The 14,204-nt window shown below is 42.0% G+C and overlaps 1 protein-coding gene across 1 annotated transcript in view; it reads right to left on the bottom strand.

Moving 5' to 3' along the window:
* skap1 (src kinase associated phosphoprotein 1) overlaps positions 1 to 14,204 on the bottom strand; it is a 30,569-nt gene that overhangs the window by 15,491 nt on the left and 874 nt on the right. The window contains exons 2-4 of the mRNA XM_079293136.1: positions 13,683 to 13,788; positions 13,076 to 13,104; positions 12,805 to 12,921 (exon numbers count right to left, since the gene is read on the bottom strand). Coding sequence (XP_079149262.1) covers positions 12,805 to 12,921; positions 13,076 to 13,104; positions 13,683 to 13,788 — 252 coding nt within the window. The remainder of the gene's footprint in view (positions 1 to 12,804; positions 12,922 to 13,075; positions 13,105 to 13,682; positions 13,789 to 14,204) is intronic.

Raw genomic sequence — 14,204 nt, 5'->3', positions numbered from 1 at the left:
AAATAATCAAAATGGTTTCTGTCAATCAACCAATCAATTCCACGCCTGATTGTTTCAGCACTAACTCCTAATAAGCTGCACTTAAAATGTTCCTTATTACCACACACAAACACACCGTGAATATAAAGTCTCCAACCCTGCAGATCAAATGCATCCCCGCTAGGCTGTAGGAAGCCGGGATCAATACATTTACAGTGCTGCTGAGCGCTGCAGTCCATTCATCTGCTCACAGTGCACTTTTAATGGGAGCAACCTTCCTGTGGAAATCTCTCTGCAATTTGCAAAGTCAAATTTTAAACATGATAGGGCAACGGCATGACTTCAGAGGCTTTGGTTAATTAGTGCAGTTGTTTAGACAATGCAGTTCGCAAAGTATTTAGCCTACTGTGCCATTTGTGCTGCAGGAGAAGAAGTTTTAAAGAGGAAGTCCACACTAAATAGTGTTTTTGTAATATTCACATAGAATCGTGTTGGCAATGATGTATGATTTAAATACATGAAAATGTCCCCAATAATGCACATGTTGTGTGTTTCACACACAGCAAGTGATGTCAATACTGAAGTGTCTTGAAGCTGCATTCTCTCTACTGACCATCAGGGGGCGACTCCTCTGGTTGTATAGAAGTCTATGAGAAAATGACTCTACTTCTCTCTTGATTTATTACCTCAGTAAACATTGTAAACATGAGTTTATGATCTCAATCTCTAGTTTCAAGTCTTCTTCAATACAGCGTGATGTTCATTTTGTACATTATGCTCCATCTAGAGTCAAACAGACCATAAAGCAGAATGTGCAGGTGTAGTTATCCTTTAGGATGAATTTGTTTGGTATTTTCACCGTTCTGGGTCGTTGTACAGTAGTTACATGGTATTCAACTCAACCACTCAACCACCAGGACGTTTTAACCAGCTGTTTCATGTTTAAGTTGGTTTCAAAGTTCTTTTAAGACGTCAGTTTGTTTGACCAGTTTTCTCCATTAGGGGGGATCTCGTAGAATTGACCCCAGGTCGGCCTTGAGGGCCATCTTCCGCCCCGTGTTTCAACATGGGGTCCCTGGCTTTTCCATGTGTCAAAAACAAAGCTCAGCTTCCCCTGAATGCATTACTCAACAGGCATGAGCCTCGCAGGGGAGAGCAGGAACCGCCTTTTTAGTCTGAAACACAGGAACAATTTAAAGACCATTTACACTAGTCAGTGTGATTCAGACATGTCATCCCACATCTGCGTCCTCTGGTTTAAACAAAGAGCGTCCCCCAACATTAGACAAGCAGGAACCTCTTCCTCATTCATAAAAATCTGCAACATGAAAACGTTCAAACTACGCGACGCTCTCTCTGAGAGTTGTTGTTTTGAGTCTCTTCTCAGGGAGTTTTGTCTGACTAACTTTCAGCCAAATAAAGCTGATTTTCTTCTTCTTTTTTTGTGGTTGGCTAGCATTCCAGAGATTTAAGTTCACAACAATCCAGCCTGTAATCCCATAACCCCGCACCGCTTCAGCCCGTGGGCCTGACGGATGAGCGGGTCGTTCCAGAGCAGAGCCCCAGACACCTCGCGGCACTAACACGCTCACATATCATCAGCCTGCCTTTGTGGATGGACTGACCGGTGACACTATAAATACAGAGGTGCTAAGGACTGTTTTGTCAAAGAGAACCTGATTCAGTACATCATAACAAACAGCGGTCATTATGCTCCCCCACCTCATCTATCCGCCGGCAGTCTGTCCATTTCTTTTCCCCGGGCCTGCTTCCCTGTTGCGGCCCACTTCTAATCCCCTCATCCGTCTGCTTCCCTCGCTCTTCATTTATCTCAAAGGTCGAGTCCGGCTAATAGACGAGGAGGTACAAAGTCAACACGGGGATCAGTCTGATCTGCTTCGAGTCAATAAACATTACACATTCATGCGTGTTTAACACTTTACCGCCGCGTGACCCTGACCTCACTTCACTGTCCCGCTTTTTGTCTGAACCTCAAACACGAGTATGACTTCAGTGAAAAACCGGACACATGAGCACAATAGTTCTGGATTCTTCCACAAGGTAGCAGCACAACCTGAGAACATCACGTCTGCTTAAAGCTGCTCGCTCCAGGCCCCGATCCCACCCGAAACAAAAGCAGACTCCTGATTGGTGCTGAGTTAACCATTCCTCCTTTAATGAAAATTACACACTAACACCTCTTTGGGACCCGTGCAGCTTTAAGTGGAAATTCAAGAGGTAATGTTATTTGAAAATGTGTAATTAAGGGCGTTAAAAAACCCCAACAACCATCATGGTGTTTGAGTTTTGAGTTTGACTACAGGCACGGAGACACATTAATGCATCTAATTAAGGCCTCATCAAAATCGCAGACAGACGGCACTCTTTCATAAAAATCATAAATTGCGTTATCAATTATTCAGAGCAATGCCACGACTTCATTTTCATCCCTTTTGCGTTTTTAATTAGCACCATCCACAGCTTTGGTATTGACATTAATTTGATGGCAATTTATTGATATTTCAGCGTAACCTATTTAGCTGAGTGCAATTACCAACAAAGAGAAGCAGATAGATGCGGCGTTAGAGGTGCGTCACGTGCTTTTGTAAATCAAGGTGAGGAGTTGCTGCAGGCGACGCTAACTGAATCTAACTGCTCTCGGTGGTCATCAGCAACAAAAGATGCGAGTCACCCCATTTCCAAATGAAAGGAAATAATCAATAGAACGTGACTGGAGATTTGTGTTTAATTGATCCGGACAAAAGTGGTATTAACATAAGCGAGCTGACCTGGGTGCTGATAAGTGCTCTCGTTCTGTTGCCTTTCTGAACTTGTTTTAAACTCGAAGGGGGGGGGGGGGGGGGGTACACAACAATGCATCTGAGCTGCCAGCGGTTTGCCACAGACTCGATCTCTCATTTGGTTATTCACACTCTCTCAGCATGGTGTTATGAGCTCAGCAGTTGATCCCGCAAGAAAAGGCTGATTTATGTGAGCATGACCAGAGGGAGTTAATGTATTCTCTCATTAAAATCCACTTTACTTAGGCTGAAAGTCAATCAAAGGCTGGATAGAGACTGAATCAAAGTGAAGGGAAATGGTCGGGTGGGAGGACTAATATGTTACATTAGATCTAACGGGGGTCATAATGCAACAAAGATGTTGTGGAAAAACACAAAAATGCACCGAAGACGCTGATGGGAGCTGCAGAAGATGGAACGTGAGCGCTCGCTTTAGTGTCTTTTCTGTGAGAGGGCCGACAGCACAGGCAGGGGAACATGCTCCTCCAGAGGGTTCGAACCACTATCGAAGCTCCATATAGGAGCATTTAAGTCAGCCAGTTACATGGAGAGAGACAGTGAGACGAGGGAGGAAATAAAGAGCGCTGTCGGAATAAAAAGCTTTTCCTTACGTTCTTCTTTTCCTAATCTGCACCGCTGTTTCATGCTTTGAAAATGTTGCATATCACAATTGATTACGTAAAAATCATGCTGATGTATGCTAATAATATAATACACTACACATGTGGAAGATGTCTAGCTGTATTTATGATGGTTAGAAAGACATGGAAATAGGGATTATATCTTCATCTTGCTCCGTCCATCAACGTCTCTCTATTATATTTGCAGCCTGCATGTCTGTGACATTGTTTTTCATTTTAGTGAACGTGTCATGTGTCCTCAGTCTTTGAGTGAAGTCGATATTTATGTGTTCCTTTGTGCTTGTAAGGTTATATTGTATATTTGTAATGTTTAGTCTCATGTGTTGTTGTGAAGTTATATGTCATGAGTGCCGTATACGTCTGTTCTATAACAGCTTTTATTGGGCTACTTATCGTTTTACGTGATATTTCCCGACATGTGCTTTGATGGTTTTATGTCTGCTTTAGGGTTGCAGCTAACGTTGGTCTATAAAATGTCGTTTGATAGTGAAAAATGTCACTGGTTCCTTAACCCTGTGTTGGCATACTAAAACAGCTTTATTTGTTTTGTCCGACCAACAGTCCAACACCCAAAGATATTCACTTTTTATATAATTATATTAAAATGAATCAAGAAAAAGAAGAAATAAGTGAGTTTTTTGGTATATTTGCTTCAGAAAATTACTTGAAAATGATTATAAAAACAGTTTCTGATTCATTTTCTTTATCCACTAATTAATACTAACTGTTTTAGCTCCACACTGTGTTTTTTGTCATGCCTGTTTATTTGTTTCTTATAATTTGTTACGTCATCCTGCTCCAGGTCTAAGGATGGACATCAAACTTCTGGCTAAATCTGGCAAATTTAAATGTTATTTAATGTCTGCTGTCCCTCGTAGATAAATAAACAAAATAAAGATTTTATATCCAGAGAAAAACACAAAATACTGCCAGCAAAAAATCACAAAACTAAGCGATGGGGTAACACATGAGTGGGATCAATATCAATTCTGTATTTAGGAGCGAGCAGAAGAGGTGACCCCCTTTTCTCAGCGCAGATAGAAATCAAAACCAGCGAGTTATCATATGTTTTCTCTCTCCGGTGCTTAGTCCTCGGACTCCTTGAGCGTGGGGTGGGGGGGGGGGGGTATTGCATTGAATGCATCATCGGGGGGGCAGGACCTGACCCCCTCGTGAACTCTGCTGATGAGGTGAAACAGAAGGCAGCGAGAGGCTCCTGAGGGGGCTACGAGGAGGAATGCTGCTGACTCTACAGACGGGGAGAGAGAGAGAGAGACACCGCAATCCTCTTCGATACTGTCCTTTGATTAGGAAAAAGGATTCACTCAGTGCACCTTCACCCACCCGGCGCTCAATCTGTGCTCAGACCAGAGTTAATTGAAACATTTTTCCTCATTAAAGCAGGAGGCCTTCGCGGCGCGTCCCTCCAGCGAGGCGGCCGAACAGACGGGAGGAGAGAGACGGAGAGGAGCTGAGGTTAAGGGCAGAATGTCGTCCTCTCCTCTCCGTGATTTGATTAGGACCGTGGTCATCGATTCATAAACCGTGTTTAGAACCTCCTAATGCATGTGTTTGAACCAAAGAAAACATGCAGTGCATTATATCAGGCCGCATGATGCCCCGTATCCTCGTCTAGTAACGGTTAATGGGACTGGGAATTTATGCAGGAGTGATTAAGGATTTCTTTTTTTGGATCAGGGATGTCAATCAGGTTAAACAACAGATCTCTGACTCGAGATAAAAGCTTTACGACTGAGCGAAGGATAAAAACCGTAATACACTCACAGAGAGGATCAGGTAAATATTTCATATTGCAGAGTTGGATTCTAGAGATTGAGTTGTATTGCAGCTTTAATGCAGTGCAGAGATAACTGGTGTTTCTCTCTTTTATCGTCTGACTTAGTCTGTTACGCTTGATGCAATTTGGAAGGAGCAAAAAAATCTAATAACTACATTTCTGTGCGTCTTTGCCGGGATTAGATGTCAAGTCATTCTGGGCTCCGTTTGGCTCCATTCCTACATTCAAACGCACGGGCCGGCCACAGTAAAGACACTAAGGGGCTAAATTTACTATGTGACATCGGCTTCCCCCTGGGCAGCCATAAGCAGCGTATACAGCGACCCTGAATTTCCCTTTTCTAGATTTACTACCACTATTCAAATGCTTAACTGCAGATACAATGATCCTCTAATCGCTGGGGATGGTTTTCAGCTGCTTCACTGACAGAGACAGACAAAAAGGAAACAGTAGTAAGAATATAAATACCAACAATGGAGGCGTTGGGGCCCACAGGAGAGCCTACGTATCTGTGATAAAAACGGGATGTAACACAATCAACGACAGAGCCTGGAGGGAGGAACACTTGGAGGAAATCGACACACTCGCTCTCTGAATGTACAGTCATTGCAACTTTAAAACGCTTCTGTTATTTCCACTAAAATGCTTTAAATATAATTTCAGCAATAATGGTAAGTTAGTATGTTGGCGAGGACCGCGTTATTGCACCGTGCTTTCTGAGCAATATCTCATGCCTACTACCTTTTGATATAATTGGTCTTATTTTATAGTCACTGCTGTTACATATTATGGCAATAAACAATTATATGATGCTATCGTTCTTTGACACCTTTCATAAATCACCAGGTAGTCCAACGGGCAACAGGTGTTCCAGAGGAATGATTCTGTCCTGGAAAATAAAGCAAAACGCTCAACGAACGAGTCTCATTTGAATCTGAAGCAGGTGGTTTCGCATAAGAATACGATTTTTTATTATTTTTAAAATTCATTATATTTATGTTATTTTTAGTGGACCAAGTTCTGTTTTTTTTACTTATTGGGATTCATATAAATAACCATAAATAACATATTAAAACAACAGTTAGAGATGATTTTTTTTCCATTAAATGGCACCACACATTTTACTTTAGGAGTTTTAATAGATTTTTTGTATTTAAATTCTGTGCTCTATAATATATTCATACTGTGGTATATTGAATATATTTTAGCAGATTTCCATTTTAGTCTTTAATAAACAAATATATATATATATATATTTTTATATATATAAAGGTAATAGCTGATTAATTACTTCATCCGGCCTCATTGGAACAATTTGGAAAATGTTGTAATTCTGTTTTTGCATGTTTTACCATTAACAGGAAATAAGAATGATTTTAAGAAAGTTGCAATTAAATAAATAAAGTATTAACAGTATTAACTTACTTAAATTCACACATATTATTTTACTTTTTATAACCGGTTGAAATTTACACACAAGTAATAATTAAAAAAAAGACATTCCAATATAATTCTTTTTATAATTTAGAAACTTTAATTCATAACCTTTTTTAATCTTTTCTATTAGTTTAAAAATAATAAATAAACCTGAAAAAAGGTAAAATAACATCTTTATTGGAGCGTTTCGACGGTTAACAACCTCTCTGACAGTCACTGCAGCAGAAGCGATTTAACCCGGATTTTATGACAAAATACAAATGAACTCATCGAAAAATATAACATAATACAAACAATAAAATAGTCACAATACTACGTGTTTTAAATTATGTTTGCACGTCTTTTTTTGTTTTTGTTTTACCAGACGCAAAAAAACTACCATCACTGAACATATTTAATTTAATAAAATAGATTGACCTACTAAATATAAAGATCAATAATACACCATGTTTACTTCAGCCTGGTATGTATTTTTAAAAGTTGTGCCTTTAACTGTTATCACATTTTGAAGTTAATTATCTCATAATTGTTTTGTTTAAATACAACACATTACACTTTTAACAAAACTCTCACTGCTTTCACAATCAACTGGCCTCTGATTCCATGTCTTTGAGATAAGCTAACTTACAGCCACTACAAATCAATAAATAAATAAATATATATATATATATATATATATATATATATATATATATATATATATATATATATATACATATGTAAATATATATTGTAGATAAGGATTCTTCCAACAGCATACAAGCCCTTGGCAGCCCTGTCCCACTTGGCGCGCACACACACACACACACACACACACACACACACACACACACACACACACACACACACACACACACACACACACACACACACACACACACACACACACACACACACACACACACACACACACACTACTTCCAGCCGAGCGGAGGTCCCGGCGTAAAGAGGGATGTATCCTCAACATCCTCAAATAACTCCACAAGGGCATGTTAATGACCTTAAAGTGCTACATTACAGCAACAATTAAACAGAGGGATCCCAGAGGCATTGGGAGCCGTCGTGTCACTGTCTGTGTACAGGCCAACACATCTCTCCCATCTCCATTTATTTCCCTAAGAAATCAGCGGGGCCACCTGGGCTTGGCATCGAAACTTCATTCATCTCCAGGAATGGATTCCAGTGGAGGGCAAAATCAAATTCTCATTTGCAAAGCAAGGGGAGAAAGAGAGGGAGTGAACGCAGGAGGTACCTGGGAACGCTAACCTCTGGGTGAACCCGCCGCATCTGATAGTTTTGCTATTTGTCTGTGACATTGACAGCTCTGGGGGAGATTAGGAGCCACCCTGCCCCAGCTTCCCCACTTTGCATTCTGCCTATGTGCCTCTTTACAGATGGACTGCTGCACATTTCCCCTCGCCTTGTTTTCCCTGGGTTTCAACAACGGCGCTACACCAGAGGCAACCGAGGGATGTAATTATATGCAATGCAACAATAAAACAAAGCAAATGAGGGGAGAGCTGCATCAGAGGGGCTTAGAAAAAACAAAAAATGAGAGGATGCAAAAAAAAGAAAACTACACAGTGTGGCTTTCGGTGGTGGGGGTGAAGCCGGAGATGAGAGTGATGGATGCCCTTCGGTTAAATACGTCCAAATCCCCCCTTCAAGCCGCTCTCTTCTTGCCAGGCAGCGTGAGTGAGTGTGCGAGAGAGAGTGTACAAGATTAATAGTGTAAACAGCGAGGGAGAGAGGGAGAGAAAGGCAGCAGGGAAAGAGAGAAAGAAAAGACTATCAGCATCTGCAGCAGCACAGTAGCCCTCGGGGAATAGTGTGAACTTTTGAACCCTGGTGGCGAGCAGTCGCAGCGATGCACAGAGCCTGCTCCTGCCTCGTAATGTGTGTGTGTGTGTGTGTGTGTGTTTGTAATAGAGAGAGAGAGGAAAGGGGAGCGAGGGAGAACGAGGAAGACTGGAGGTCATTAACATATTCCTCGCTTCCTAAACGAGCTGCCGCTATCCAAATGTCAAGAGATCCATACACCGATGAATGCCGTGAGAAATTCATCTTTCAGGCGGATTTTACTGACGGATAGATACAGTAGATCAGCCATCACAGAAACTCCAGAGAAACTTCCTGACGGATGGGCGTTGTGTGACAGGAAGGCCAAATCATTCACACAACTCTGGACTGAGTGCAGACGGGTCACAGGTTGGTCGTGCAAGAGGTCAGAAGTCAAGAGTTCAGTGCGTGGGCAGACAACACGACCACAGGTCAACAAACCTGCGAAGAGGTCATCTAAGCAGACATGAAATACTATCCAGGTGCTGCATGCAAATGAGAAAATAAATGGGATAAATGTTTCAACCTTTTTGTGCTTTTAATGTAATTTCTTCCTCCATGAAGCACCCAGAAACACACTCTTGCTCCATGACTTAATTGTGCCTTCAAAACACAGACGAGGGGCTAGTTGGCGCTTTAAACCCTGCTGATTAACCCTCTAATGGAGCACCAATCCTTCAGCTGGCAACTTTTCTGTCCCCCGTTTCACCAGCCGAAGCAAGCACCCTCGAAAGCACTTCACTCTATACAGCTGTTTAAAGCTGCAGCCAAAATGACAAAAATTTAGATTTAATATTCTATTTACCGGCACTGCGTGATAATGTTGTTACTGTGCATTGGCTACTCATATTCAAATGAGAAATATGCAACAGCGAGGCATAAATTCAAATTGGTTATCCTACTGCAAGTAATTGCTTTAGGAAATTGGGTCGGCAAAGTAATCACTGACAGGAGTCCCATTCCTGCACTCTTTAAATAGGCTAACACAACAGACCGCACCGGCCTTTAGTGCTGGGGCTATTGACTGATTAATGAGCAGGAATTAATCAGCAACTATTTTGATCATTGATTAAACACATCGGTCATTTTTATGGTGAAGATGCAAAACATTCCCCAGTTCTCCAAAATGTAAGAAAATGCTTTTCTTTGTCCTAAAACTGCAAATGTTGAAAACAAGCAATGTGAAGAAGTCACCTAACATTTCTCACTGTATTCAGACATTTTATTGACCAAATGGTGAATTGATTCCTCAAGAAAATCATTACTTGCAGCCCCACCGGATCGTCAAATTAAACGATCTCCGAGACATTTCTTATCAATCTAAAATATTAGACATATGCCAGACACAAACTGTGACACAAACAGATAATGTCACTTGATATGAGCAACAACATGCACACATGACATCTAGGTTTTCTGAAAAAATACTACATCCACACCTGAGCAGAACACAGACCATAATAGAATCGTTACGATCACAAAGAAGATGAGGGAGACGCATCAAGAGCGGCATCTTTTTTTTCTGCACGCCTCCTGAAACAAAGCACTTTCATGCGGTGCTCTGTCATCGCTGCAGCTTCCAAGCAAACATCCCAGAGCGCCCAGCGGTGCTCCACCAATCAAAGGAAAACAAACGGGCCATTTCAACTTGGTAAACTTGACCTGCAAGCAGCATGACAGGGCTAAAAGCCCCACATCTCCAGCTGTCTCCTGGGGTCTATATACATGTGTGTGTGTGTTAAAGGAGACACGCCGGAGGGATCAAATTGTATGTATTTGTTGATGTATGCAAAATGTATTGGAATGGCAGTGAGAGAGAGGTGGAGGGTGGTAAAGGGGGCAGACGAGGCTGGGGTGAGGCTGCATGCGCTGGTCAGGTCACCGGTGCGGTCGGCGGGTGAAACTCAGTTCACATTACCATGCAGACACCCGGGAAACAATGGAGGCTCCATCTGTTCCCGTCAGCCATTACAAATGTGGTGTCACCCAGTCCGCTGAAGACAACAGGCCACCGCATCTAATCAAACGGCACAGGCTCCTCCTGTAGAAGCAGCCATCGACTCCACACTCATTCACTCTCTGGTTAGGGGACAGAGAGCAGCGAAAGGCAGGCAGTCGATTACCACGGATAATACATTCTCACACTCACAAAGTCTCTTTTGTGTACAGTAGCCTCAAATAAAATGAGACAATTAAACTTGAGAGGGGGGAAAAAAACAACTCCATTTTCTACCTTCTCCTTAAAGCCAAATGCTTTTTTCTCTAAATCACAAAATTACCTTTCATTTTTAGCAAACAAAAAGGTGGTGATTTTTGCATTTTAAAGGAATAAAAGAAAATTAAACTCGTCACCATGGATGATTGTTCCTCCAAAAAGAAAATGCGACTGATTTCATTAAAGTGGTCATACCATTATTTTCCACAAACACTCCCTCTTCCATTGAAAAGCGACCGCCCAGCAGAGAAGCGTGAGCCGAGTCTTTCAACCGGCAGTGAACAGAGAATGAACTATGAACTCCACATGCCCTCTCTAGTGAGGACACAGGCCATTTACTACGCCAACATGGGCGCAGCAATAAAAAGACACGCGAGCTGTGAGGTGTGAATTCGTCTTACAGAATCAAATGTTATGATTATTGATCCAACAATACAAATGTGTGTTTTTTTGTGGTTGTTTAGTGTCGAGGGACATTCGATATTCAAAGCAAAATGCAAATGAAAGAAAAAAGGAGGATTGTGGAAGTGCCGCATAATTGGCTATTTCTCACGTTTCACGCCAACAACGGGGCGACACAATGCTCGAGCTTTAACTATCACATCCACAGGAACAGACGGCATAGTTTTTGGTTGGGCGTGTTATCGTTATAGCCTTAAGGGAATTTTTTAAAGCATTTTATTGTTTGATTTTGTTTGTTTCCTGAAGGAAATCTCGCCTTGTTTATTCTAAAATGAACAATTCAAAGAAATGAATTAGCGCTGTCTTGTGGTCTATCTTCCCACCATCTGCCGTGATTTGTTTCCAAAGTTGCAGAGAAAGGCAGCAGTTACTCTTCAGAGGACCCAAAAAAGGAGAAATCTGGGTTTTTTTCTTTTACTACATCCAGCTGGCATCGACTATCGGTATCACAAAACATGTGACATGTTCTTTTTTCCTTATTGGGGAAATTCCCCATGATTCCAGCTTTACATCAGGAAAGAAGCTAAAAAAAGAAAGCAGAGGGTATAGATGGGCACCTAAGGCAGCTGGGTCAATAAATGCCCACCTGCGGCATGTCACGTCAAGGGCTATTAACTGGCACATAGAGTCAGAAATACAAAAAGTCTGAACGGGAGGGGGAGGGCAAGTCCAAGAAGGGAAGATAGAGAGAAAGATTGATAAAGGGAGAGAGGGATGGAACACACATGGCCCCTCAGGTACAGTGTTGTATTTCAAACCCGGTTGTGAAAGAATAGAGGGGCTCGGGGTCAATCAATCACGGCATTAGCCTGCAGCTACAAAGCCTCCTCTCTGTGTGGCCGGCCTCCCACAGTCCACACACACAGCTCAAGGGGACGGATCAGGAGCTGAGGATCCGCCACTGGAGGGAGCTCTAGGTCCCCAATCCGACCTCCAAGAACTCACCGGCATCAGGACGGCCTACCTGCCTACACTGGCCAGGAGGAGGAGGAGTCACTGATGTCACCGGCAGAGAGGTAGGAGGCCAGTGAAAGAGAGGGGGGGGGGGGGTTCACAGATGTGGTCTGTCTGTTTTTTCAAATTAAGAGAGCGAGCAACAATATCCAGCAGACGGGTTCCACTGTGCTTCCTGTGGCGAGGTGTAGGTGTGCCAGCGAGGATGGTCGATTTGTTTAGTTTTCCTCAGAGGAATACCGCACCGTCTCCTGTAACACCGACACCTCCTTCTTACCTTCTCCTTTGTTGGTGCAGCATTCCTCGCATGCTGTAGCCTTTCAGCATGTTCACACGGATAATATAGACATGTGGGTTCCCTTGTTCGGGTTAAAATGTCCTTAGTTAAAGTACATGGTATGAAATATATATATATGTAATCTAGGTTCATGTATGCTGCTCAAATGAAATATTCTTTTTTTTCATTTGATGTGAAGAAAAAGCCATCAGTGCTGCTTTGCCACACAGACATTTAGAATTAGGCCTTTTTGAGCTAAGATCTCTGCACTGCGCAAATAGCCTAAGATCTCTCTCTCTCTCTCTCTCACACACACACACACACACACACACACACACACACACACACACACACACACACACACACACAGGGAATCAGAATCAGGACTATTGGTAACTCACACTCAGGGGCTCCATCGTCCTGGTAGTCAGAGGCTACTGAGGCGTCGTCCGATGGGGCAGAGCGACCCAGACTGGAACTACGGTTGTCATCAGAACCGTCATCGTCCCTAAAGTCCGCTGAATGTGTGAAACACAAAAGATGACAAATAAATAATCTGTGCACTTAATTCTATCAGAGTATGTAATCAAACACAGACACACACTCACAGCTGAAACAACTCAGTGTAGAAACAGCAGTGTGTGATGTGAGATTCTGGGTAGTTTCACTTACATGTTGGGAAGGGGAATTCTTGAGGGTTTCTGTCAAACAAAAATCTGAATAAGCATATATCAAAATCTTTTTGCACTGAATTACAAAGCTTTCTGTGCTTTTCATTTGTCAGACGCGTCAGCTTCCGTATTGCTTTAACAATTCAGCAATCGTTTTCTTGCACGGAAGACCACAAAACCACAAGTTTTGTGTACCAGAGCAAGCGTCTCATATCGAGCAGAGCAGGAAGCTGTTTCCGGAGTGAACTATCGCACTTCATGCAAGAGTTTCCTTTTTTTGGGGGTTCATGGACTGTTCATCACGCTAGTAAATTACATCACATTAAGATTTAATAATCCCGATCAAAACAGAGATCTTTAAACACTTTTAACAACAACAAATAAGAGCGAGCATGAAGTCATGAAGGTGACACCATTACACTAAATGAGCTCCTTCAAATGTAATTTTGCAAACTGTGTTTAAAGCAATCACAGCAATAATTAAGCTTATTGTTTGGCATTAACAGCAAAAGTTAGATAATCGTGCCATGAAATTACATTTTGACACTTGACTAGTAATGCTTTCCTAAACACTGATGCAATGCTGCTTCTGGAGGGAGAACCCATACCGGACATGGACGACCCTGAAGTTGTTCAGTAACACCTTCCGTGTCTCTTGGGCATTTTCACCCAGCACCTCATCTTGAAGGATCTCTGATACAAACAGCTCACAGTCTGAAGAGGACAGAAAACACTGTGAGTGAGACATTCATGGACACAATTCTGAAGGATTCAAACACATACATTGTATGATCAAGTTTAGAATATTTGTGAGGGATAGAACCCTCGATATTTGCTCTAATTATGTACAAAGATAAAATCCCATAATTAGGAGTCGTCTGTCCTCAGGTCACTGAATATCATGACCCTGGAGTATAACTTTCAAAATAAAAGTTTCTATTATGCATTCCAACACAACAACCTTTGCAGTTATTATCACAACTCATTTCTATATACACATATATTTGATCCTTTAAAGTTAAATCCGCCTCAAGTTACAAAGAGTACGCTTCTTGTTTTGGTGTCCACTGCCTATACTGAGCACGTCATTCAAACAGAAACTTATTAAGCGCGGTGGTTGTTTCTGTAAC

Source organism: Melanostigma gelatinosum (assembly GCF_949748355.1).
Source record: "Melanostigma gelatinosum genome assembly, chromosome: 21".
NCBI lineage: Eukaryota > Metazoa > Chordata > Actinopteri > Perciformes > Zoarcidae > Melanostigma > Melanostigma gelatinosum.
This window is presented reverse-complemented; position numbering and strand designations above follow the sequence as displayed.